The 22885-nt window shown below is 40.8% G+C and overlaps 2 protein-coding genes across 2 annotated transcripts in view; one reads left to right on the plus strand and one right to left on the minus strand.

The window, feature by feature from the left end:
* Positions 1-265: 265 nt before the first annotated feature.
* On the minus strand, positions 266-21351 carry LOC121102305. Its single transcript, XM_040628096.1, has 4 exons — positions 21328-21351; positions 18600-19223; positions 16172-16270; positions 266-347 (listed from the first exon to the last, which is right to left on the minus strand). Exons 1-3 carry the CDS (start codon positions 21349-21351, stop codon positions 16232-16234), a joined length of 687 nt encoding a protein of 228 aa, XP_040484030.1. The 3' UTR covers positions 266-347; positions 16172-16231.
* The window catches only part of HTR1E (5-hydroxytryptamine receptor 1E), a 70392-nt gene continuing 66306 nt past the window's right edge, over positions 18800-22885 (plus strand). Inside the window, exon 1 of the mRNA XM_008687326.1 lies at positions 18800-19044. The gene's annotated coding sequence lies outside the window, so the exon portion shown is untranslated. The remainder of the gene's footprint in view (positions 19045-22885) is intronic.

The following is a 22885-nucleotide window of genomic DNA, read 5'->3' on the forward strand; positions in this document are numbered from 1 at the left end:
TCTCCCTCTGCCCTTCCCTGCTCACATTTTCTCTCTCTCTCAAATAAATAATCTTTAAAAAATAAAATAGAATTTTAAAAATGCCTCACCTTGACTGAAGCCTGTAGCACTAGATTAGAATCAGAGACATCAGTATGAACTCATGTTTAACTTAATGTAAATACAAATAGATGGATACAAAAACAAGTATAGACATGTGTGTACTGGTGGGTTAGGATGCTACATACATTACCTCACTTGGTCTGCAGAGAGGGCCTAGAAGCAATGACAATCCAGTAGCAGTCACCACATCCAGTTCCTGAACTTGAACCCACAAACGAATGTAAAAGAGCTTTCGGTAACCAGAGCTGGAATAAGTTGAGCAACAAAATAAATAACATAGTATGGGATCATAACTTAGAATATAATATAAATATGAGATTACACTAAGTTTTTAGTAAAAGAATAATAGAAATGGCTGAAAAAGAGAGTGGACATAAGCAACAAATATTTCCAAAAAAATTACAGAAAAAGGAAAGCAGTTCTGGCAATTGATTAATGAAGATGGAAACAAACATAGACCACATCTCTCATAGAAGGAATACAAACAAGAAGACTGACAGCTTCCCCCATCAAATCCTGAGCATGCTCAATCCTTGAAGATGTCAGATGTAGAATAATGTAGAGTTGAAAGACAGGGCTGGAACAAGGGCTTTGGTTACAAGTTTGTATGTAAAATACTGATTTCCAGGGTGCCTGGGTGGCTCAGTCGTTAAGCGTCTGCCTTTGGCTCAGGGCGTGATCCTGGCGTTCTGGGATCAAGCCCCACATCAGGCTCCTCCGCTATGAGCCTGCTTCTTCCTCTCCCACTCCCCCTGCTTGTGTTCCCTCTCTCGCTGGCTGTCTATCTCTGTCAAATAAATAAATAAAATCTTTTTAAAAAATACTGAATTCCTCCATTACCTTCCACACCCTAGATGTAAAATCCTGGGAACTAGGTGCCCATTCACCAGAGGGTCCCGGCTCTAGGAAAACTGAGAGGTTTCAGAGAAGAGATATCTCTGAGACCATAGATAAAATCCTCAGGTATAGTCGAAAGATTTGGCATCTATAAAACGAGAATTAGATACTGGTTCTCCCACCTAATAGGAGCTTCAGAGGTGAAAAAGAAGAATTGGAAGATGCAAATTATCAGAGAAATAATACTAGAGAAATTCCCAGAAATTGAAACACAAGTTTTTATATTGAAAATTCCCACTGAGTGTCCAACATACTGAAAGAAAAACAAAGCAAAACAAAGAGATGTAGGGAACATTATTAGAAATTCTGTTACACCAAATCTGAATAACACAAATGAGAAAATACAGGTTATCAACAAAGAGTAAGAATAGCATGAAGTTTCTCTTTGGTAACCCGGTGTGCTAGAGGATGGTAGACCAAAACCTTCAAAAATATGAGAGAAATTGATTGTCAGCAATTAATTTTCCATTCTGCAAAATTATCAGTCAAGTGTGAGGTAAAATAAAGATGTTTTTGTTAAATGCATGCATTCAAATAAATTCTCCTCAGGCCCATCTTTTCTAAGAATTCTACTCAACAACATGCTCCAACAAAATAATAAGCTAACCATGAAAAAGAGAGTTAAGAAAACCTGATATGGTAGATTCAACCTGAAAAATGGTGGAGAGTCCCCAAATGACAGCTAAATAACATGTCTGGGGAACTGTCAAGCCAGCAGTTAAGAGCAAAGGAAGACAGGACCTCAAGTTGACTCCAAGGCCTTCAAGGAATAAAGGGTAGGAAGACAATTAGAGAACAAAATATGGTAGAATATTCAGAAAAATTAAAGGTATGTAGACGGAATTTGGCCAAAAGAAAAAAGAGTACCTCAAAAAATTTTAAACTATACAATAATGAATATATTCATATAAGCAGTGGTTTCTGATAACTTACATTAGCAATATATCTATATTGGGAAGATTGGAGGAGAGGAGGTGAGTGTCCCAAAATTGATAAATCCTCACCAATCAAAACAGGAAGTCAATAAGGAATCTCTCAACTTGATTACTAAGAATATAATAGTATAAACATATCATTGTAAGTAAGGACATAACCACTGAAAATAGAGCAAACAAAAGCATTAAAAATGATTGCTTCTTAAAAGTAAGAGGGGCACCTGGATGGTGGAGTCAGTTGATCGGCTGACTCTTGGTTTTGGCTCAGGTCATGATCTCAGGGTAGTGAGACTGAGTTTCACTTTGGGCTCCGGGCTCAGTGCAGAGTCTGCTTAAGACATTCTCTCCCTCTCCCTCTGCCCCCCCCTCAAATAAGTAAATAAATCTATTTTTAAAAGGGGGGTGTGCTGGGTGGCTCAGTTGGTTAAGCATCAGACTCTTGATTTCAGCTCAGGTCATGATCTCAGGTTCCTGGGATCAAGTCACACATTGGGCTCCCCACTCAGTGAGGAGTCTACTTGTGGATTCTCTCTCTCCCTCTCCCTGCACTTTCTCTCTCTCTCTCTCTCAAATAAACAAATAGATCTTTTTAAAAAAGTTCTCATCACAAAAAAAAAATTGTAACTATGTGAGATGATAAGTATACTTATTGTGGTAATCATTTCACAATATGTACATTTATCAAATCACTGTCTTGTACATCTAAAATTAATACAATGTAATAGTCAATTATATCTCAAAGTTTTAAAAAAATGACTTTCTTAGTGGGGGTGGTAATGGGCAGTGGAATGTGGATTTTTATTAAAAGTAATTTAGTATATGTTTCATGTTAAATGTTTGTATTTAAAAAATTAGAATATTGGAAACTTCACATTTTAAAAATCAGAGAAATAATACTAGAGAATTTCCCAGAGATGAGCAGTAGATATGTCTCTATTGACAATGCCCTCCCTATGTCCAGCACCTGGTAACATACATGTGCCAGGTTAGATAATTGTGAAATTTTGGATATCTTTTCTTTGTTTTTCAACAGATATTTTTCAATAGATATTTTTCCTGAGCATCTAGCAGGTACCAAGCACCAATCTAGGTCTGGAGCTATAGTAATGATCAAAACCAAATTTTTACTCAATGGAACTCATTTGGGGGATGGGGGGAGTTGGCAATATAACGACTGAATATAGAAAGTGTCAGGGGATGGTAAGTTCTTAGAATGAAAATCATGGGAGTCAAATATAGTAATTTCATGGTAAATTTTGAATGAATTAAACTATCAAACCTCATAATATTTTCCCAAACCTGAGATTCCAGCTACTTAAAAGTTGAAAGAATAAACCAATAATTACCTATATACTATTCTCCTAAATTCATCAATTCTTGACAATTTTCTGCATTTGCTTCCTCTTTCTCTCCAGGTAGAGACAGAGAGAAAGAGAGACTGTTTTACATTATTTAACTTTTTACTGAGCCATTTGAAAATGAGTTGTAAGCATCGTGACTTTACCCCTATTTCAGCATGCATCCCTTAAGAATACAAATATTATTTTACCTAACTCCAACACAATTATTTCACCTAAGAAAATTAATGAGGTATGCTTGTTGCTGCTGGGGTCTAATTGCTTCTTAGACGTTAATGAAGACAGCAAAGAATACATATACACAATTTGTTCATACTGTTATCTCCAATTCAAACCCAACATCCAATGTTCTTCCTTAACTTTTCACATTCCATTTTTGTAAGTTCCTTCTCCTACATGAAAAAGCCTGTTTCCCCCCAAAATGTATGTATTCACTCATTCACTGTCTACTATGCAAACAAGACGGAGAGTTGGAACCCCAATATCACCAAGTACAACAAACCCAGTAAGAAGAGTTCAAATGTGGTTTGTAATTGTTTTTGTCCTTGAAATATATTCTTCTAAGTGTATATGGTCAAAGTACTATATTCAGTTACTTTGATTAATTCCTTTTTCTATGTAATTATGATATCAACTTTATACACAATGAAGATTTTTTGTATTTGTATTAAGTTTTAGTATTTGCTTTTTATTTCATCCTTTTTAGTTGCTTGTTTTTGAATATATAAAATATTTACATGAATGTGTAAAATATTCCAAAAGTCAACACTATTTAAAGGTATGTTCAGAGAAGTCTCGTTCCCAGCCCTACCCCTTCCTCAGTTCTCACCCACCTGCTTATGTAATCACTTTCATTACTCTCTAGGTTGTCACTTCTATGTTTCTTTTTTGAAAAACTAGGCAATGTGTGTCTATGTGCTCTTATTTATTTATTCTTTATTACACAAAAGCCAGTTCACTGCATACCTGTTGGTACTTTGCTTTATTTAATGATATATTCTGGAAATCATCCCATATAGTTACATAAAGATCTAATTTGTCACTTTTACAATGGCAAATTACACCATTTTATGGCTGCTCAACTAATCAAAGCGTGGGTATCTAGATTGTTTTCAGTATTTTACTAATGCAAGTTATTTTGCCACGGGTAGTTTGGGGTATTTTTGTATTGTACTTGTAAGGTGTATCTTCAGGGGCTTACCACTACATTTAGTTTTTGGAATAATGGCTGGTTAAATGTTAGAGAAATACTGTGATAGTTGTCTATACAATATTCAATTTCTCCTACCTAATAACAGAATCCTGGTTTAATTACAAGCTTCGGTATACCAACTGAAAGACTATATTCCCTACTCACTATTAAGGACATAAACTCAACAAGGAGGGGATTTTGTTGTCCTTTTGTCCTCTACATTATTTCTGTCTAAAACTTGAACAAAATGTCTGGAACCCCAGTTGCCACTTTGCACCATGAGGCAACCTCGAAAGTTGGAATCTAAGTACAAAGGATGGGATAGAAGAGAAATAGTACACTGAGTTCCGGTTCTAAATTACCTGCCTCCAGACTTCTTTAACATGAAAGAGAAATAAATTTCTTACATTGCTTGAGCTAGTTGTTGGAATTTTTCTTATAAATAGCCAAATAAAATCTTAGTGATTCAGAAACTGGTAATTGAAAGTGGAATGCTACTAAGCCGAAGAATGTCAAGAGTTAGTGGAGGAATAGCAGCTAAGAAGCTGGTGATCCTTACGATGAGGTAGCAAAATACTTAGTCAAATGCTTGCCTCTGTACTTTGGAAGAATGTCCATGTTCTGCTAGAGACTCCAGTGTTAGGGAAATAGTTGGAATATTCATAGTGATCCACATATGGGCTCTTATCTGGCACTTTTAGTAAAGTCTACAAGGGAGAAACAAACTCAGATCAGAGTTACCAAGCCTATAAACTGAGATTAAAGGAAACACTGTTTTAGGGAGGGAGATGTTCTCTGCCTGAGGTCTGCAATCTAGGCTGAATGAGAGACTCACAGTTCGAAGCTTCCAAGGTATAAAAGCAATCACTGCTTCTGTACTCTCAACCAGCGCAGTCATAAGAGGTGTCTGTAAAACTGCAGCCTTAACAGGATTTAAGATGGAGGGTGCATCTGTTGACAATGATGACAATGACAAGACTGAGAGTGCAGCTTCCTACTAGAACCATTATTTCAATGAGCCTTGAATTGAAAGTGTTGGCCAAAAGTAAAAGTTGAAAGTCTTCAGGCTTTAGAATTATGTATCTACAAGAGAGATAGAGTAGTACCATCATTTTTGGAATAGGAATAAGGCCACTGCAGCAGCCCCAGACTATGACCATGAAAACTGTCCCTGTCTCCTTGACTTCTATCTTCCAGAGGAAAACCAGCTGCTACTAATGCTCAAGAGTTTACCTTAAAGCAGTTGTATCAGATATGCTGCATGGAAGGAAATCCGTTACTGGCTTTCTTCCTTCTAAGACAAGAAAGAGGTCAGGAGGTCTAGCTGCTATTAGATGCACTAACAAGTTCACTACATCAGAACATTCTTCCAGCTGGGTCCTGTTGACCAGTACAGTGTTATCTCATAATCCCGGATTCCTTTTGAGCCAAAAGACTTGAATGCTGGTCTTTGACTCTTTTCAGGGGAAGGAAAAAACATCTGTTTTTTTCCTTCCCTTGATTAAAATCTGCTTTGCCTTTTTACAAATAAATCCTCTAGGTGAGATCATCGCAAGGCTAAATTGAAGGGATATCTCTTACAGACTTTATGAAGGAGGTGCAACTTGAAGAATGGCTAGAACTTAAATTACCTGTTACTTATTTCAAGCATAATAAACAACATGCCCAAAGGTTGGGGGAGAGAAGGCTCGGGCCTGTCCGAACTACAGTGAACTGGTTTGGCTGAAGCTTTAGTCACAGGCAAGGAGATATATTTGGACAGGGCCTTGAAGGCAAAGCTAAGACATTTGGACTTTGTCCTGTAGTTGACAAGGATTCCTAGAAAACACTGAATGCTGTTTGCAAACACTGTTTTCATACAATTGAATAGAGCAATGCCCAAAGCTAAATCATGGAGTCACTGAAGGACCCATGCAAAACTGCACAAGTTCAACTGAGGACAGTTAATAAGCCAAATGGAGTAAACTGGTGGTTAAACCAGAAAGCCCCTCTTGTGCTCACCAGCACAGGCAGCAATGACAGGGCAGAAATGAGGCCAACTCTGCTCATTTGGAAAAACTCTTCCATTCGAATCTCTACAGAATCAGACTAACGAATGTGGAGACTTAGGTAGCATATGATGTATTATCCTTGCCAATTGAGAACTTTTTAAATCTTTCTTTTTTCTCTCCATCATTACTTGATAGTTGGTCAGCATTGGAATTCATCTAGGAGCACCAAAACTCAGATTTGTGACTCATCCACCATCCACATTAAAATCTGTTCAAATACATGGCTAAGTGACTATTTACGAATGTGTTGGCAATGCCTAGCCAAATACAAAGACAGAAATTCTCCTGGGGCGCCTGGGTGGCTCAGTCATTAAGCGTCTGCCTTTGGCTCAGGGCCTGATCCCAGGGTCCTAGGATCGAGCCCCGCATCAGGCTCCCTGCTCCGCTGGGAGCCTGCTTCTTCTTCTCCCACTCCCCCTGCTTGTGTTCCCTCTCTCACTGGCTGTCTCTCTCTGTCAAATAAATAAATAAAATCTTTTTAAAAAAAAAGAAAGAAAGAAAGAAATTCTCCTAAGCTTACTAAGCAATCTTGAATTTTTTGCATCGATTTGCATTAGTTCTCTCTATAAGCCGTAATCAAAATAGGATACAAAACATTGCCTTTTGATCTCATTTATATCCAATAGTTGTGTCACTTCACTCTGACAGTGCACTATGATTTTTCTGACCTTGAGGAACACGGTGTAATCTCAGGGGACTTCAAGAACAGCCATTATACATTATGCCCACATCTGTGCAGTTATCTTGGCCACTGAACTGTCAGCTCCAGATTATAAATTTCATCTACCCATTCATGAAGCGGGGTCTCAGAGAGAGAGCATCAGGCCTGGCTTTAAAAAAGTATCAGAGGGGGACCTGGGTGGCTCAGTTGGTTAAGCCTCTGCCTTTGGCTCAGGTCATTGTCCCAGGGTCCTGGGACTGAGCTGGGTGGGCCCTGGACTTCCTGCTGAGCAGGGAGCCTGTTTCTGCCTCTCCCTCTGCCGCTCCCTCTGCTGTTCCCCCTACCTGTGCCCTCTCACTCTTGCTCTCTCTCAAATACATAAATAAATAAATAAAATATTCTCAAAAAATAAATTAGGGGCACCTGGGTGGCTCAATCCATTAAGTGTCTGCCTTCAGCTCAGGTCATGATCCCGGGGTCGTGAGACTGAGCCCCACATCAGTCTCCCGGCTCAGCAGAGAGTCTGCTTCTCTCTCTCTCCCTATGCCCCTCCTCCCTGTTTGTTCTCTCTCTCTCTCTCTCTCAGACAAATAAGTAAAATCTTAAAAAAATAATAATAAATAAAATAATTTTTAAAAAGGTATTGGAAAGCAAAAATGGATTCAAAGGTAAAAACAGTATTAAAAAATAACAAAACAAAAAATATACTATCAATGTCTCTCTAAACAACAGAATAAATTATTCTAACATGAATGCAAGAGGAATATTACTATTTGTTAGAGTTTTTCTTTCTCTCTCTCTTTCTCTCTGTTTATCTTTTTACCACTCTTCTATTTGGTATGGTACATCTTTTAAATTATGTCTTGCCAAGGGCAAAGATAGTTTTGTTGGTGCTTTCCCTCTGGAGAGAAAGCAAGGGTGAGTGTCATTTGAAGGTAGACAGCATCTTATTTGTTCTGTTGAAATCCTGGCGCACTGCAGAGACTTGATAAGAGCTTAAAAAATAAGGAAGAAATCTACTATCAGTTGTACCATCAAGATCAATGTCCATGCTTATACTGAGTAAAAAAATTTTAACTCCACAAACTCCAGAGTTTGTGTTCCTGTAGACACATGAAAACCCTTCTGAATCAGGCACTTGAGAGTTCTGATTATCTTTTTTTCCTCCATAAAATAATACTTCCTACTCCTAAGAGGAATGCAGAGACATCAAGCAGAAATTAACTAGACATTTTCTTTTTGGTTTAAAGATTTGTTTAAATTAATAATGTTGCCTAAATTATAGAACAGTTTCTTCAGTGAGATAGCATACTGCATTCATATGGAGACAAAGGTGATTGGTACAGAAAACCAGGAGCTCTTACTGGGTTACCTGATATTATGAGTTGAATCCTGTCCCCAGGAAGATATGTTGAAGTCCCAATTCCTTGTACCTGTGAACGTGATCTCATTCAGAAATAGGATCTTTGCAGATGTAATTCAGTTCAAGTGAGGTCATTAGAGTGGGCCCTACTCCAACATGACCATTCTCCTTGTAGGAAGAGGAAAATGCCACGTGAGGACAGAGACACAACAAGAACACCACGTGACAAAGAAGACAGAGATTGCACTGATACAGCTGGTAGTCGAGGAATGCCCAGGACTGCTGACCACACCAGAAGCTGGGAGAGGCAAGGAAGGATCTACCAGAGTCTGAGATGGAGCCTCACCCTGCCCAAACCTTGACTTTGAACTTCCACCCCCAAGAACTGTGAGAGAATACATTTCTGTTGTTTGAAGCTATCTATCTTGTGGTACTTTGTTCCAACATTCCAGGAAATTAATAGAACATATTGTATTAGAACAATGGCAGGAAATAGGAAGTCAAACTGGATTGGCAAAACCACAAAATTTGTCTCAGAAAATTTGGATTTGGGTCATGGTTCTGCCACAGCCCTCCTACCTGTATCTTATGGTCATTATTATATGCTAACAAACTATTTTTACCTGAATTACAAGATGATTATTTTAATCCTTAAACAAATTATAAAAGTCTATAATTCTGTGCAAGTGGTCCAAGAATTAAGAGTTGTACTAACCCTACTATCCCAGATTGCGAGGATAACTCTGATAAGTCCTACCAAACAACTGGATGCATCACTTTGATGCTTTATAAAGAATTTTGTATTTTGATACCACAGACTTTTAAAAATTTCTACTTTGTAAATTTTAAAACAGTGGTGAGAAAGTAAAGTGTTAATAACTGTAATGAAGAGAAGCTAGAAGGACACTCTGTGTGTATGTATGTCTTATTGTGGTGGCTAATCTCCCTTGAGATGGGCAGATTGGCTTTACAGACGACTGCTATGGACTGAACTGTGTGTCCCCCTAAAATTCATATGTTGAAACCTTAAACTCTCATGCAACTGTAGCAGAAACATGATCTTTAAGGAGCTAATTAAGGTTCAATGAAATCATAAGGGTGGAGCCTTGCTCCAACAGGACTAATGTCATTATAAAAGGGAAGAAACACCAGATCTGTCTCTCTGTCTCTCTCTCTCTCCCTCCATTCCCCCAACCATCTCTATCTCTCTGTCTCTGTCTTTCTTTCTTGCCACCATGTGAGGGCAGAGAAACACAACTGTCTGCAAGCGAGAAAGAAAGTCTCACCCAAATCGGAACCCTTCTAGAACCTTGATCTTGGACTTTTCAGTCTCCAGAACCATGAGAACATATATCTCATTTTTTTTAAGCCACCCAGTCTGTGTTACTTTGTTGTGGCAGCCTGAGCAGACGAAGACAACCTTCAAACGTTTGGCAGGGTAAAAGAAGGGTTGTATAATCTGAACAGTTAGAGAAAACCTATTCTAAAACAAAACTACCGTTTTGAAAATACATTGTATCTGAGTCGTCAGCAATATTTTGGTTTTCTTTTTAACACATTAAGGAATCATTTGGGGAAGTCTTTGGAAAACACAGATTCCAGGGTCACTGGGGACCACAGCCTGAGATTTTGATTCAGTAGGTCTAGGGCAGGGTCTGGGTTTTGTTGCTCTAGTTTTTACATTCCCCAGATGATTCTGATGCATCATCAGGGTTAGAAACCACTGTGCCAGGGAAACACATCACAAAGAATAGAGTTAATGAGTGAAATCCCCTTCTTTCATGTTTTCTTCTCCTCCCCTCCAACCTGCCTATCCCTCACCCACCTATTTCTTACCAGTAAAATGATTTTAAATTAATCAGAGTATTGAATTGAAATCAGTGTGTAGAAATTTTCTGATAAAGAGCAAGAAACCTGCCACTCTCGGTCCAACAATTAGAAGGTATGCACAAAAGCAGAACACAAACCCGAGGAAGCCACCGAATCAGTTCTGTCTGCTCCAGAGGCCTGTTACAGGCCTCGGGCTACTGTATTCAAAATGGCCTGCTGGATTCTTCTACTTACTGTCTTTTTACCTTTGCATTTTTTGGTCTCCCAGCCTAGAAGCAAGAGAAATTCCAACATTCCTTTTCCCTCCTGCCCCTCCTCTCCAGTTGGTCACCAAATCCTGTTGATTTTGCCTTTTTAGGCAAATACTTCCTTATTTCTGTATTATCCATAACCTTTGTCTTATTTCTGATTCATATAACTTCACACATAATTATTGCAATAGCTCTGGTTTTCCTTGCTTGCACTCTTGACCTGCTGTGATCCAATCCAGACTAAGATCCTTCATACTCCTTACAGTGAGTGGCAGGGTTCCTCTTCCTTTCAAGGATAATTTCCACAGCATTACCCCAGCCCTGACCCCTAAACACACACTCTAGGGCCAGTCACACTGAACTGTTTTATTCGCTAAACACTTTATGATTTCAAATGAATTTCATACATTAGCTATCATAAATCACCCCTCTGCTCAGAATAGGACTTTACCAAAATTTGTCCATTCGTACTCATCACTCCTTCCAGACCATCTTAAATCCTGCCTCCTCCATGAAATGCTATAGATCTTCGCCTGTACAGTTAATAAGAAAAAAAAATCACTTCTGTGAATAACTCAAATCTCTGAATAGGCCTATTTTGGGTAAGAAAAGACTATGGGGATGTAAAAACCAAGCCTTGGCATTGTGCCTCTAGAGCCTAGGTTGTAAAGCCAAGTCTGATGAAGCTATGATGAAGAAAGAATCCAGTGCCTGGAGGGAGTCAGCTCTGGATCCCTTATCTGCCCAACAGCTCCCCCAACAGTGCTGGGGGAGGCACAGTCTTTCCTTCACCATGCAACATGGCCATGGAGAACCACCTCCCACGTGAAGGACCATGTTAGCTATAACATCAGGGACCCTTACTCAAAATGTAAGGAGAAAGAAAGGAGTTGAAAATCCACTGAAGAAAAGTAAAATACCAGAATATTCCACAATTGGTGCTGCCATTACGATGTCTGAAGTTCCTAGGGCTAAATTTTGAGAGAGACCCTTGTGAGAAACTCAATCTACTTTCCTTTCAAGGACTCGCTTTGGGAAGTACTTACTAATAATAATTTCCAGAGCCTGATATAATTAACTTTAAAAACCTTTTTTAGGGACATCTGAGTGGCTCGATTGGTTAAGCATCTGCCTTTGGCTCAGGTCATGATCTCAGGGTCCTGGGATTGAGTCCCACATCAGGCTCCCTGCTCTGTGGGGAGTCTGCTTCTCCCTCTGCCTCTGCCCGCTACTCATGCCCTGTCTCTCTCTCTCTCAAATAAATAAATAAAATCTTTAAAAAATAAAAACCTTTTTTAATACCAATACTTTCTGAAAGGATTGTGGCCAATTCTCTCTGTGTAGACACATGGAATTCCCATGTTGACCCAGTCACCTGTGAATTCAAGAATTTGCTGGAACTAAAGTAGGTTTGGGGCCCTCAGACTCAAAGAAACACAATTATGTCTCCATGATGCTTTTACTTCCAGTTTCAATATCCTCCTCAATACAAGACCACTCTTTTTCTGTCTCCCAGCACACCAGGCTTTGTATCAATCTTTAAGGAGAATGCTAATGACAAAAATACCAACTTTGGAGTCAGGAGACCTAGGATGTAATGCAGACCCTGCCTCTGACCAGATGTGTGACTTTGGAAAAGGCCATACATATCTTTCTTTTCACAGCCTATATCCTTACCTGTATTTAAATAATAATAATAATAATAATTAATTAATTAAAAGGTATACTATATATTAATGTCCAAGGGTCAGATTTCTCTAAAATTCTTCGGGATCTGATAAATAATTTTATATTGAATATATCTACATTGAGAGTACACCTCCATGTACTAGCAATAGCCTTAAATAATTTATCTACTGACTTCTCTAGGCCTCACTACTGGTGCCAGATTGCCAGGTTTTAAACCTCAGTGTTGCCACTCTCTGGCTACAAAGATTTGGGAATGTTGCTTAACTTTGAACCAATCTACCAATCTAAAAGATGAGGATAATAATAGCCCTATCCACAAAAGGTTGTTGCAAAGATTAAATGAGTTAATACACATTATATATTTAGAGCAGCATTGCACGTAGGAAGAGTTCCATAAACGTCAGCTACTATTACCATCCTTATTGTCATGATAAAGTGAGAACAGCAACCTGCTTTGACTTCTCCCCTGATTTGTGAGGGTCAGTTAAGATAATATATGCCGAAGTGATTGGTAAATGTAAAAGTGCTATTTAAAGTTAGGGAATTATACAAATGTTCAGCAACTGGTGACAAGACTAGGAAAAAAAGTACCACATGTCCATATAATGCAAAACAATTCAGTATTGGAAAGAAGGAACTACCGATACATGCTACGTACAGGTGAACCCAAAGACATTGTGCTAAGTAAAAGAAGCCAGACGCATAATATTGCATATTTATATGCACTGATATGCAAATTTATAAAGACAGAAAGCAGATCAGCCGGTGGCCTAGGACAGGAGGTGGGAGCAGGGAAATTGTAAACAGTCATGAGGGAACTTTTTAGGGTAATGGAGATGTTCTACAGCTGGACTATGATGATGGCTGCAAACTGCATGTTTAACAAACCCATGAATTGTATCCTTGCAACAGGAAAATGTTATGTTATGTAAGTTATACCTCAATAAAGCTTTAAAAATAAGTAAATAAATATACACAAAGTTAAGGTATTATCATCACTTAATATGTTATGTTGTAAACTCTGTTTCTTTGTTTATAATGATTTGAAATTGTTGGGTTTTGTGGAGATAGTGAAAGTATTTTGAAAGTTGTAAATCTTCTATGCAAAGCAAAATGACTAATAATAATAAATAATAATAAACATATCTAAGGCACTCTGAGATTGGTCCACTCAACAACCCCCATACACACACATCCTCACCGCCAAATTCTGCCACAGAAATCCCCTGCTTTGGTGAGTTTGGGTCCCACAGCCAACTGAGCCAGTCCCATAACCAAATCCCATAATCTCTCCCTTTCCCCAGCACTCCATCAGCCCATCCCTGGAACACATTGCAAGATCGTTAGAGCCAGTCTTGGGTTTAAATCTCAGCTCAGCTACATGTATATCCTTAGGCAAAGTATTTACCCCTGAGTTCCTCCTTTTCCCTAAGGGCAGGAAGACAGGTACTGAGACAGAAGGACTCGCCATACACAGAGAGAGCCTAGTCATACTCTGCAAGTCTTTCCAAATTCAGCTTAGCCCCAATTTCTTCACAGACGCTTCTCTGCTCCTTCAGCTCTTTCATGTAATAATTCATGGAAGTGCTTTCTCTTATCTTGACTTTGGAGCTCCTTGAAGGACAGACCAGTTATTTGCCTTTTAAACTTCCCAGATGGAGGTGTTTAAGAAATATTTATTGAAAATATGTCAACTATTTCTAGTCTTCACTAAGTGAGCTGCTTCTCATGATCACTTTCAGTGTAGAAGCATGTTGATCATGAGCCACTCCAATACCCCAGAGCCTGAGGTTTAGTTCCATGGAACTTGTGGAAATAAGGCATGGAGAAATGGCCAGTGTACGCCCAGAGAACAGAGCTTTTTCTTAGTGCAAGGCTAACTGTGCCTGTAAAGGTTGGACCCTGATGACATATTCTCATCAACTAAGTTAGTCAGCCTAGATTCATTATTTTGCTCCTTATATCCTGAGGGTGGTGAACACCATTAGCCAATAGAGTCAATGATTCATTTTTTTCTTTTCAAATTTTTATTTAAATTGTAGTTAGTTAACATACAGTGCAATACTGGTTTCAGGAGTAGAATTCAGTGATTCATCACTTACAAAAAACACCCAGTGCTCATCACAACAAGTGCCCTCCTTTTTTTTATATAGATTTTTAAAAGATTTTATTTCTTTATTTGAGAGAGAGACAGAGAGAGCACGAGCAGGGGGAGGAGCAGAGATAGCGCCAGAAGCAGGCTCCCCACTGAGCAGGGAGCCCAATGCGGGGCTCAATCCCAGGACCCTGGAATCATGACCTGAGCCGAAGGCAGATGCTTAACCGACTGAGCCACTCAGAGGCCCCACAAGTGCCCTCCTTAATATCCATCATCCAACTATCCCATCCCCCACCCACCTCCCTCCAACAACCCTCAGGCTGCTCTCTGTCCTCTTATGGTTTGTTTCCCTTTTTCTTTTTTCTTTTTTTCCCCCCTTCCTATATGTTCATTTGTTTTGTTTCTTAAATTCCACATATGAGTGAAATCATATGGTATTTGTCTTTCTCTGACTTATTTCAATTAGCATAATATTCTCTAGCTCCAACCACATCATTGCAAATGGCAAGATTTCATTCTTTTTGTTTGTTTGTTTGTTTTTGTTTTTGTTTTAAAGATATTATTTATTTACTTGACAGAGAGAGACAGCCAGTGAGAGAGGGAACACAAGCAGGGGGAGTGGGAGAGGAAGAAGCAGGCTCCTAGCGGAGGAGCCTGATGTGGGGCTCGATCCCATAACGCCGGGATCACACCCTGAGCCGAAGGCAGATGCTTAATGACTGCGCCACCCAGGCGCCCCAGGTTTCATTCTTTTTTTTTATGGCTGAGTAATATTCCATTATATATATATATATATAGCTCATAACTTCTTTATCCATTTGTCAGTCGATGGACATTTGGGCTCTTTCCATAGTTTGATAATGACAAGTAAATATTTTAAAGAGAAAATGCCTTCATTCAAAAGCATTGCTGGAGACTGTTGTCAATTGATAATTTGTTCACAATATTTTGTCACTACCAGGCCCATTTCTACAGAGCCCCTCTACAGAATCCTTCCCTGGAGGAAGTAAACTCAGCCATATGACTATTTTAGCAATGGAATATGAATAGAAGTGATTTATCCTAATATTAAGGAAAAGCTTTAAGAGCAATTGTGATATTCTACCATTACTCTTCCCTCTAAGAATTGGTCTAACCCCATTAGCCTAGGTCCCCTAATGAACATGTGGATTGGACTGCAGCCAATCCACAGCTAATTTTTACTGTGGGCAAGATATATCCCATAGCATAACTTAGTGACAGCTGATTAGTGCAGAAAGCTACCTACAGACATTTCATCCTTTCCCTCTGGCCTTCATCACACCATGAACATAGAATGCAATTCGAAGTTCATTCTTTAAAAGCAACAGTAAAGGGGCATCTGGGTGGCTCAGCTGGTTAAGCATCTGACTCTTTATTTCAGCAGGTCATGATTTCAGGGTTGTGAGATGGAGCCCCATATCTGCTTGAGATTCTCTCTCTCTCTGCCCTCCCACCCCTCCCACACTTTCTCTCTCTCTCTCTCTCAAAAAAAAAAAAACAGTAAAAAAGATAAGAAGTATGTCATAAGGTTGTTGGGATTGTTTGGTGGGATACCATATGGAGAGAACCTAGGACTGCGTAAGCTCAGTAAGCATGAGCTCCTCCTCACCATAACTCCTTCCTTTCCCATTTTACTTCCACTCCCACAGTATAGGCAAATATCTACTGGAGTCTTGACTTTCCTGGATACTGATGACATGAAAAAGTCATACATAGTCCGTACCTTGAGAATCTTCTAGTCGAATTCGTATGAGGAAAATGCAGCGTGTGTATGCTTGCTTCCTCAAATATTTAAGTAAGTTTCCAGCATCCTAGGAGAAAGCTAACAAATAGGATTAGAATGTGTCTTGGGGATGGACACAAGCTATTGTTCATCATTTTTCCCACTCCCCACCACTATCAACCACCCCTTCTCCTATACACACACACACCACCCACACCTCCCACCAGTTTCCTGACCCTCAAGGCTGGATTACGGTGCCCTCCTTTGTGGTTCCGCAGAACACTGTACTCCCCCTTTTCCCAACTATTACTTAGGATTGGCTTTGTTAGTTTGTGAATTGGTCTTCCCACTAGAGTATACAGTGCATCAAAGAAGAGACTGTGTCTTCTTACTCTATTCCTAGAAGCTGGCTCATGCCTGGTAAAGGCTAGGTATTTATCAACATTTTGGAATGAATGAATGAATCTGATCAGTTCATTCCTTCAAAATGACTTTTGAGTTTTCACCACAAGTTGATAAATTTGTTATGCCATGTGCCCAAGCCTCTACCCAATATCTTTATAGATATTTTTTAACTGACAAGGAATTCTCCATTATGAAATCAGCATGTAATTTACATATACCTATAATCATTAAGTACTCATAGAGCCTCATGGAAATTCAAATGGGCAATCCACAAATTGAATTATCAGCTCTTATTAAGCAGATGTTGAGTTTCATTAAAACTGGTAAATTAATTAATTTATCCTAGAGATTAATTAATAGCTTGAGAATAACCATGAACCTCTGAAGCTAAAATCTGCCAAAGCCAAGGTATGCTGAGGTATGCTCAGGAGAGTTTCCAAATGTATAATATATGTTTCCATATTTGCTAACACTGTAATAATCAAAGAATAAGTAAGTTAATTTCCTTTAAAAAAGACCAAAATGAACTCAAATTTTATTCATCTTTTGGAACGATTCCGGAGTTGCCAGAATAGGGCCATATCCTCATTTACTCCTGGGATATCTAAATAAAAAATTTGATCCTATGAGGTTCTTTTTTAAAATGAGGAGAGATTCTTGTTCTGTTTGTTTTTACATAACAGCTCTATCATTAAACACATTTCAGACTATGTCTTGGAAGTACTATCTTTCTTTGGTAGGAAAACACCCTTCCATCCCATCCTCCTGCTTGGCTTTAGTCCACTGAAGCCTCTTTTCTTAGGATTAACAGAAGCAAATCACAATTCATGACTAGAGTTTACCAACCTTCCTTTCTCTCCTTCAGTGAAATTCCCCTTCACACCACCACCCAGCCCCTGCTGATCCTGAGAGGCACTTCAGAAGGCAAGAAGGGCATACATGCTTGCTTTCTGAATTGAAGAAGAAGGATTTCATGTGTCTTAGAGAAGCCAAGCTACCAAAAAATTAAATCAAACCAAATAAAGCCTCCTCAATTCAGCCATAAAACCACACACTAGAAAGGCAAGTGTGAGGCAGATATTTTGGGGAAATACATGGGTTGTCTACAGAGGCTGCACAGTCCTCTCAACTTGTATCAGGCTGTCTACAGATCATAGAGTCTGCATAACATTTGCTATTCTATTTTATAACTCCCCATCTCTCCTCTCCCATCTGCCAGGGTTGTAGCTCAAATAATTCGATTTTTTTTCTCCCAAAATAGGGAATCAATCTATATAAAGCTTCAAGGTTTCAGAGCCACCCAAGTTCCCTTTGAGAAGTAACCAACTAGCCCTCAGGAAGCTTCCTTCAGCAGTGCCAGGATTCTATAAAGTCCCTCCTAAGTCAACGCCTCTGGCCTTGTAGCAGGTGGATACCCCTGGAACACTGGGAAGAGCACAGAGACCTTGCCAACCTGAAATATCACCTCCAACACTTCCCCTTCCCCTTTTCTCCTCTGCTTTCCCTACCTTTCTGCCCCTTCTACTTTTTTCCACCCCAATGTCCCCCTACTTCTTCCTCACCCCCTTCTTCCCATCCCTCTCCTTAAAGCACCCTGTAGATGTTGACTGTAATTTTCCCCTCAAGGAAAGATGAATAATTCACTTCCGTAGGGTTTGCCTAGAGGAGCCACAGAGAGGCAAAATCCAAACCGGCCAGCGACTGTATTCCCTCTCTCCCCAACCAAGGCTGGCCACAGAAGAGTATGGGATCTGCCTTTCCTTGCACCACCTGGACCCTTCTCCTCCTGGGCCGCCCCCAACACAGGGCTCTGGATGTGGGACCCAGGTCCACACCACCAAACCCTTACGCCACGTTTATAGCATGGACAGCGCTGCCCTCTAGTGTTTGCAACCGGGAGCCCTGAGGGCGCCATCAGCTCCAGAATTTTTCTTTTACAGCCTAAGCAAGACCTGAAGCAACTCGGAGCTCCGACCCCCAAGCTCTGCTCCACAGCCACCGTCCGCATTGCACCCTGGCTCACCTTTTGGTCCCTCCCACCCCCTCCGCCGTCAGTGGTGTCCTGGGCGACTGCAACCTGCCGGTGATTTAGTAGACTGCTCCCTGCTCCTGCTCTTGTTCCTGCTCCGCTCCGGCTCCCGCTCCTCCTCCTTCTCCTCCTCCCAGCTCTCGCTCTCGCCTCCTCTTCCAGTCGGGGCGCCCAGACTTCGCAAAGCGCAGGGCCTGCCGCCGGCAGCGCCACGGGGTTGCCCGGCGCGCCGCGCTCCCGGCTCCTTCCCCCACAGCCTGGGGGCACGGGCGCGGGCAGAGGACGCTCGAGGGGCCAGTGCTCCGGAGCCCGCTGTCGAGAGAAGCTGTGCTTTGATAAAGCTCGGGAGAGAACCGAGCGTGTTCGGAGTGAGACTTCGGGAGCCAGCGGGACGCCGCAGGTCACCGAGTGCGGCGCGGCTGCACGCACCGTCCACAAGGTGAGGGGCGCATGCTTCCGGGGACGTCCTCGGCTTCCCGGCTCGCCCCCTCCGCGGGTCAGGAGCTCAAGCGCTGGTTTAGGGATTTTTGCCCCCTCTGAGGCGCAAAGGCGGCGGGGGTGGGGCACGCGGAGGGAGACTACAGGGGTCGCCTGGGCACTGTGCCTCCCCTTGGACCTCTTAGTAAGGAACGCATTTCTCGGTCAGACAACCCTCAAATGTGTGAAGCTGAGTGTTGACATGGTGTGTAACTGTGGTTTAAGAATTTTATCCTGCTTCCTTGCAAAAGGATTTGAGGCGGCTTAAAGATGAAATGAATGTGGGAGGGGTGCTAGGAGGAAAAAACTTGAGTGGAAATCACGCGGAGATAGGTGTGCGGCGAGGACCGCTGGAGGACGAGGTGATTTCAAAGCCAACGCTGATTGAAAAACCTTTGATTAAAAAGGACTGCGCGGTTGCTCCAGCCCTGAGAAAATAATGATGTGCTTAGTCTCGATAAAGAAAATACCCAGCTGGGCAGGTGATGGGGTTGACTCATTTTCTTAAATTACAAAATAAATGTTGAAAGTGAGAGTTGAGACGGGAAGTTAAGTCTTTAGCTATTTCTACCCAATACTGCAAGGTGAGAGACTGGCCCCCTGCGTAATGAAGATGGAAGGGCATCCAGGCTCAATGCAAGGGGTTCCTGCTCCTATTACAGGATGATACATAGTTTTGCATAATTAAAATATATATACTTCTGTATTTTTTTTATTTGGGGGGGCTGTGTCCAATTTTGGATTCAACTCAACCCTGCTTGTCCTTGAGTTAGAAGGGTGAGGCAGAGGGTATCAGCATCCCAGGATGCTTCTTCCTAACCTTCCTCACTGTCCTTCTCTGCCTCCTGCACCAAATCTCTCTGAGTCCAGGAGGGAATAAGAGATGGTGAAATAAGTTGGGGGAGGGGTATTTTCCCAAATATGTCGGGTTCTCCTACCATTCGTCTTTTACTCCAAGCTCCAACAGTTTATGCTCCTATTCTGCACTTGACATTACTCTGGGTCACATTTTCTGTGGCTACACATTTGGACATAATGTGCCTGACCTTAAATACCCAAGATGGACCTATGAATCTGAGACTTCCCTGACTTAACCGTTTATGGAGCAGAAAGCAGGGGCCTGGGTCTGGTTGCCTGTGCAGCTCTTTCACTGCGAACATATTTGAAACACCTTTGAAATGCATGTTTGAAATACAGAGAGGAAATTATGAGCCAGCGTTTCTGCACTTGCTGAATTAAATGAGATGACCCTGTCTTCAACAAATAAATGAGCAGAGGCTTTTGAGGCGCACTAAACAAGCGCAGGAAATATGCCTGCCTGCCTTCCTCCTCCCTTCAGAGCTTTAGCCCCTAGGCCACAGAACTGTGAAAATGAAGCCAGCCTCCTGAGTGGGACTCAGTGCAATTTCTGCACCATGTTTAAAGCAAAGTGTGTTGCTTATTTCTGAAATTGCACAGCACCTCCACAATGAACCACTTTGCTGCCTAGAGGTGGGAGAAGTACTTCTGCCCAGATATTTCATCACTAGAGAGCTATACAGAGAAACTCATTCAAATCCTGACTCATCATTGTTGATAAAACTTAACTATTATGTCATCATCACCTGATATGGGCTTTTGAAACCCAGAGACCGCCTCAGATCTCTGTATAAATTGAGACTTGTAATGACAGAGCCGGAAAGGAGTTCAAAAAATAATGTAGCCAAAACTCCAGTTCTCAGGATCTTGGTAAATGCATGCCTAAATATTCCTTTAGGTGGTGATTATTCCTTTCATAAAATTTCCAGGGATGAAGACTTCACAGATTGTTTTTATATTAAAAAGTATTCACATTGACCATTTTTATCTACCAGCTGGCAAATTTAAAATTACACAAGAATTGGGGCACCTGGGTAGTGCAGTCGTTAAGCGTCTGCCTTTGGCTCAGGGCGTGATCCCAGCGTTCTGGGATCGAGCCCCACATCAGGCTCCTCTGCTGGGAGCCTGCTTCTTCCTCTCCCACTCCCCCTGCTTGTGTTCCCTCTCTCGCTGGCTGTCTCTGTCAAATAAATAAATAAAATCTTTTAAAAAAAAATTACACAGGAATCAACATCACAAACAGTAAACTCATTTTCATTTTCTCTTCTGCCCATGGTGACTTAACTTTGGGGTATATTCCTAGGCCAGGTGTTCCTCAGTACCCTCCTGGACACACCATTCCCTGGGGCACATGTTGACACGTAAACCAACCTCCCTTGATACTCACCCTGATGCCACCTTTGTTAGCCATTTTGGTACCTATTAAAACATTTGCTCCCCATTTTTTCTTACTGATGCCTCATCAGCATCAATTATATAAATAAATTTATTTTCTTTTGAGATTTACCATGTGGTTACACATTTGGTAACAATTTGGTAACAATTTACCAAGTCAGGATTTCTCAGAGATAGTATTTAGGAAGAAACAAAATCTAGGACACACTGCTATCCCAGGTGACACTGCAGTATGTTCCCATTCTCTGCTGTTTGATGAGATTATTATTGGAGAGCAAAGTGAGATTATCAGTAGCAGTACATCACCCCAACTGGCTGAAGTTCCTTTCTATCAACATATTACAGGGGCACCTGGGTGGCTCAGTCCGTTAAGCGACTGCCTTCGGCTCAGGTCATGATCCCAGAGTCCTGGGATCCAGCCCCACACCAGGCTCCCTGCTCAGCAGGGAGTCTGCTTCTCCCTCTGCCCCTCGCCCTACTCTTGTGGTCTCTCTCACTCTCTCTCAATCTCTCTCTCTCAAATAAATAAATAAAATCTTTAAAAAAAAAAAAAACAGCAACAACAACATATTACACCACCACCAAGATTCCAAGGCTTCAAATCGAAAACATAATCCCTTTACAGAAAACCTTAGGCCCTGACCTGATGGGTTATCTTCTCATTGCTCAAGTACCTGATTCCCTAGACCTTGCCTTTATGCACATGCCATTTTTGTGTGTGTCTGTGGTCCTTAGAATTTTATTTCTATGCTATCCTTTGAAAGTGAAAGATCTAAAGATAATATTTTAATAGGAGGAGGCCTTTCCTCCATTTCTGTAGGCTTCTTTACATGAGAAAATAAGCCTGAGGCTGCTCAAGAGGTGAATTTCAACCAAATGGGGATTTATTGTTCATACCATATGCTGTCAAGGCCATCTCAGGGCATCTCATGCTGTACACTCCTTTTTTCTCCACCTCCCACATTTTTCTACAAATGAAATTATATGAACATTAACTTCAGGAAAACACTGAAGATAAGTATGCTCTATGAACAAGGAGGGAGCTGATGGGTGAACAGGGGAGAGAAAGGGGAAATGGGGCAGCAGCTCTTTGGAGTGGCTAAATACTGCCTTGTGTCTTCCTCCCTGAGTCATTGTGTGGCCCCTACAGCTTGGGGCCCAGGTGAGTGAATTTACCAATTCCTGAGAATGAAAGGCCTTTCATCAATATCCCATCTACTTTTCATAATTTAGTATCCCCTCCCACATTTTGTGGATTAAGAAACTAAGGACCAGAATTTATATAGATCATTTAGTCAATCTGGCACATTCCTAGATCACAACAGATTCATAAAATCCTTGAGAATTCTATTTCCAATACACTTTGATTCTAATTTTGTTTTTCATTCTTAGTGTTCTCGCTCTCTCTTTTTTGTCTTGCCCACTATGGATTACCTGATTCACTATGGTCCTTATTCTAATAGATTTCAATGCTTTTATTTCATGGTTTTATTCTCCTAAGACATGCCAAACGAAAAATAACATAGCAAGTGGAAACTTGGAATAGGTTC

This window comes from Ursus maritimus, unplaced genomic scaffold (genome assembly GCF_017311325.1).
Source record: "Ursus maritimus isolate PB19 unplaced genomic scaffold, ASM1731132v1 scaffold_13, whole genome shotgun sequence".
NCBI lineage: Eukaryota > Metazoa > Chordata > Mammalia > Carnivora > Ursidae > Ursus > Ursus maritimus.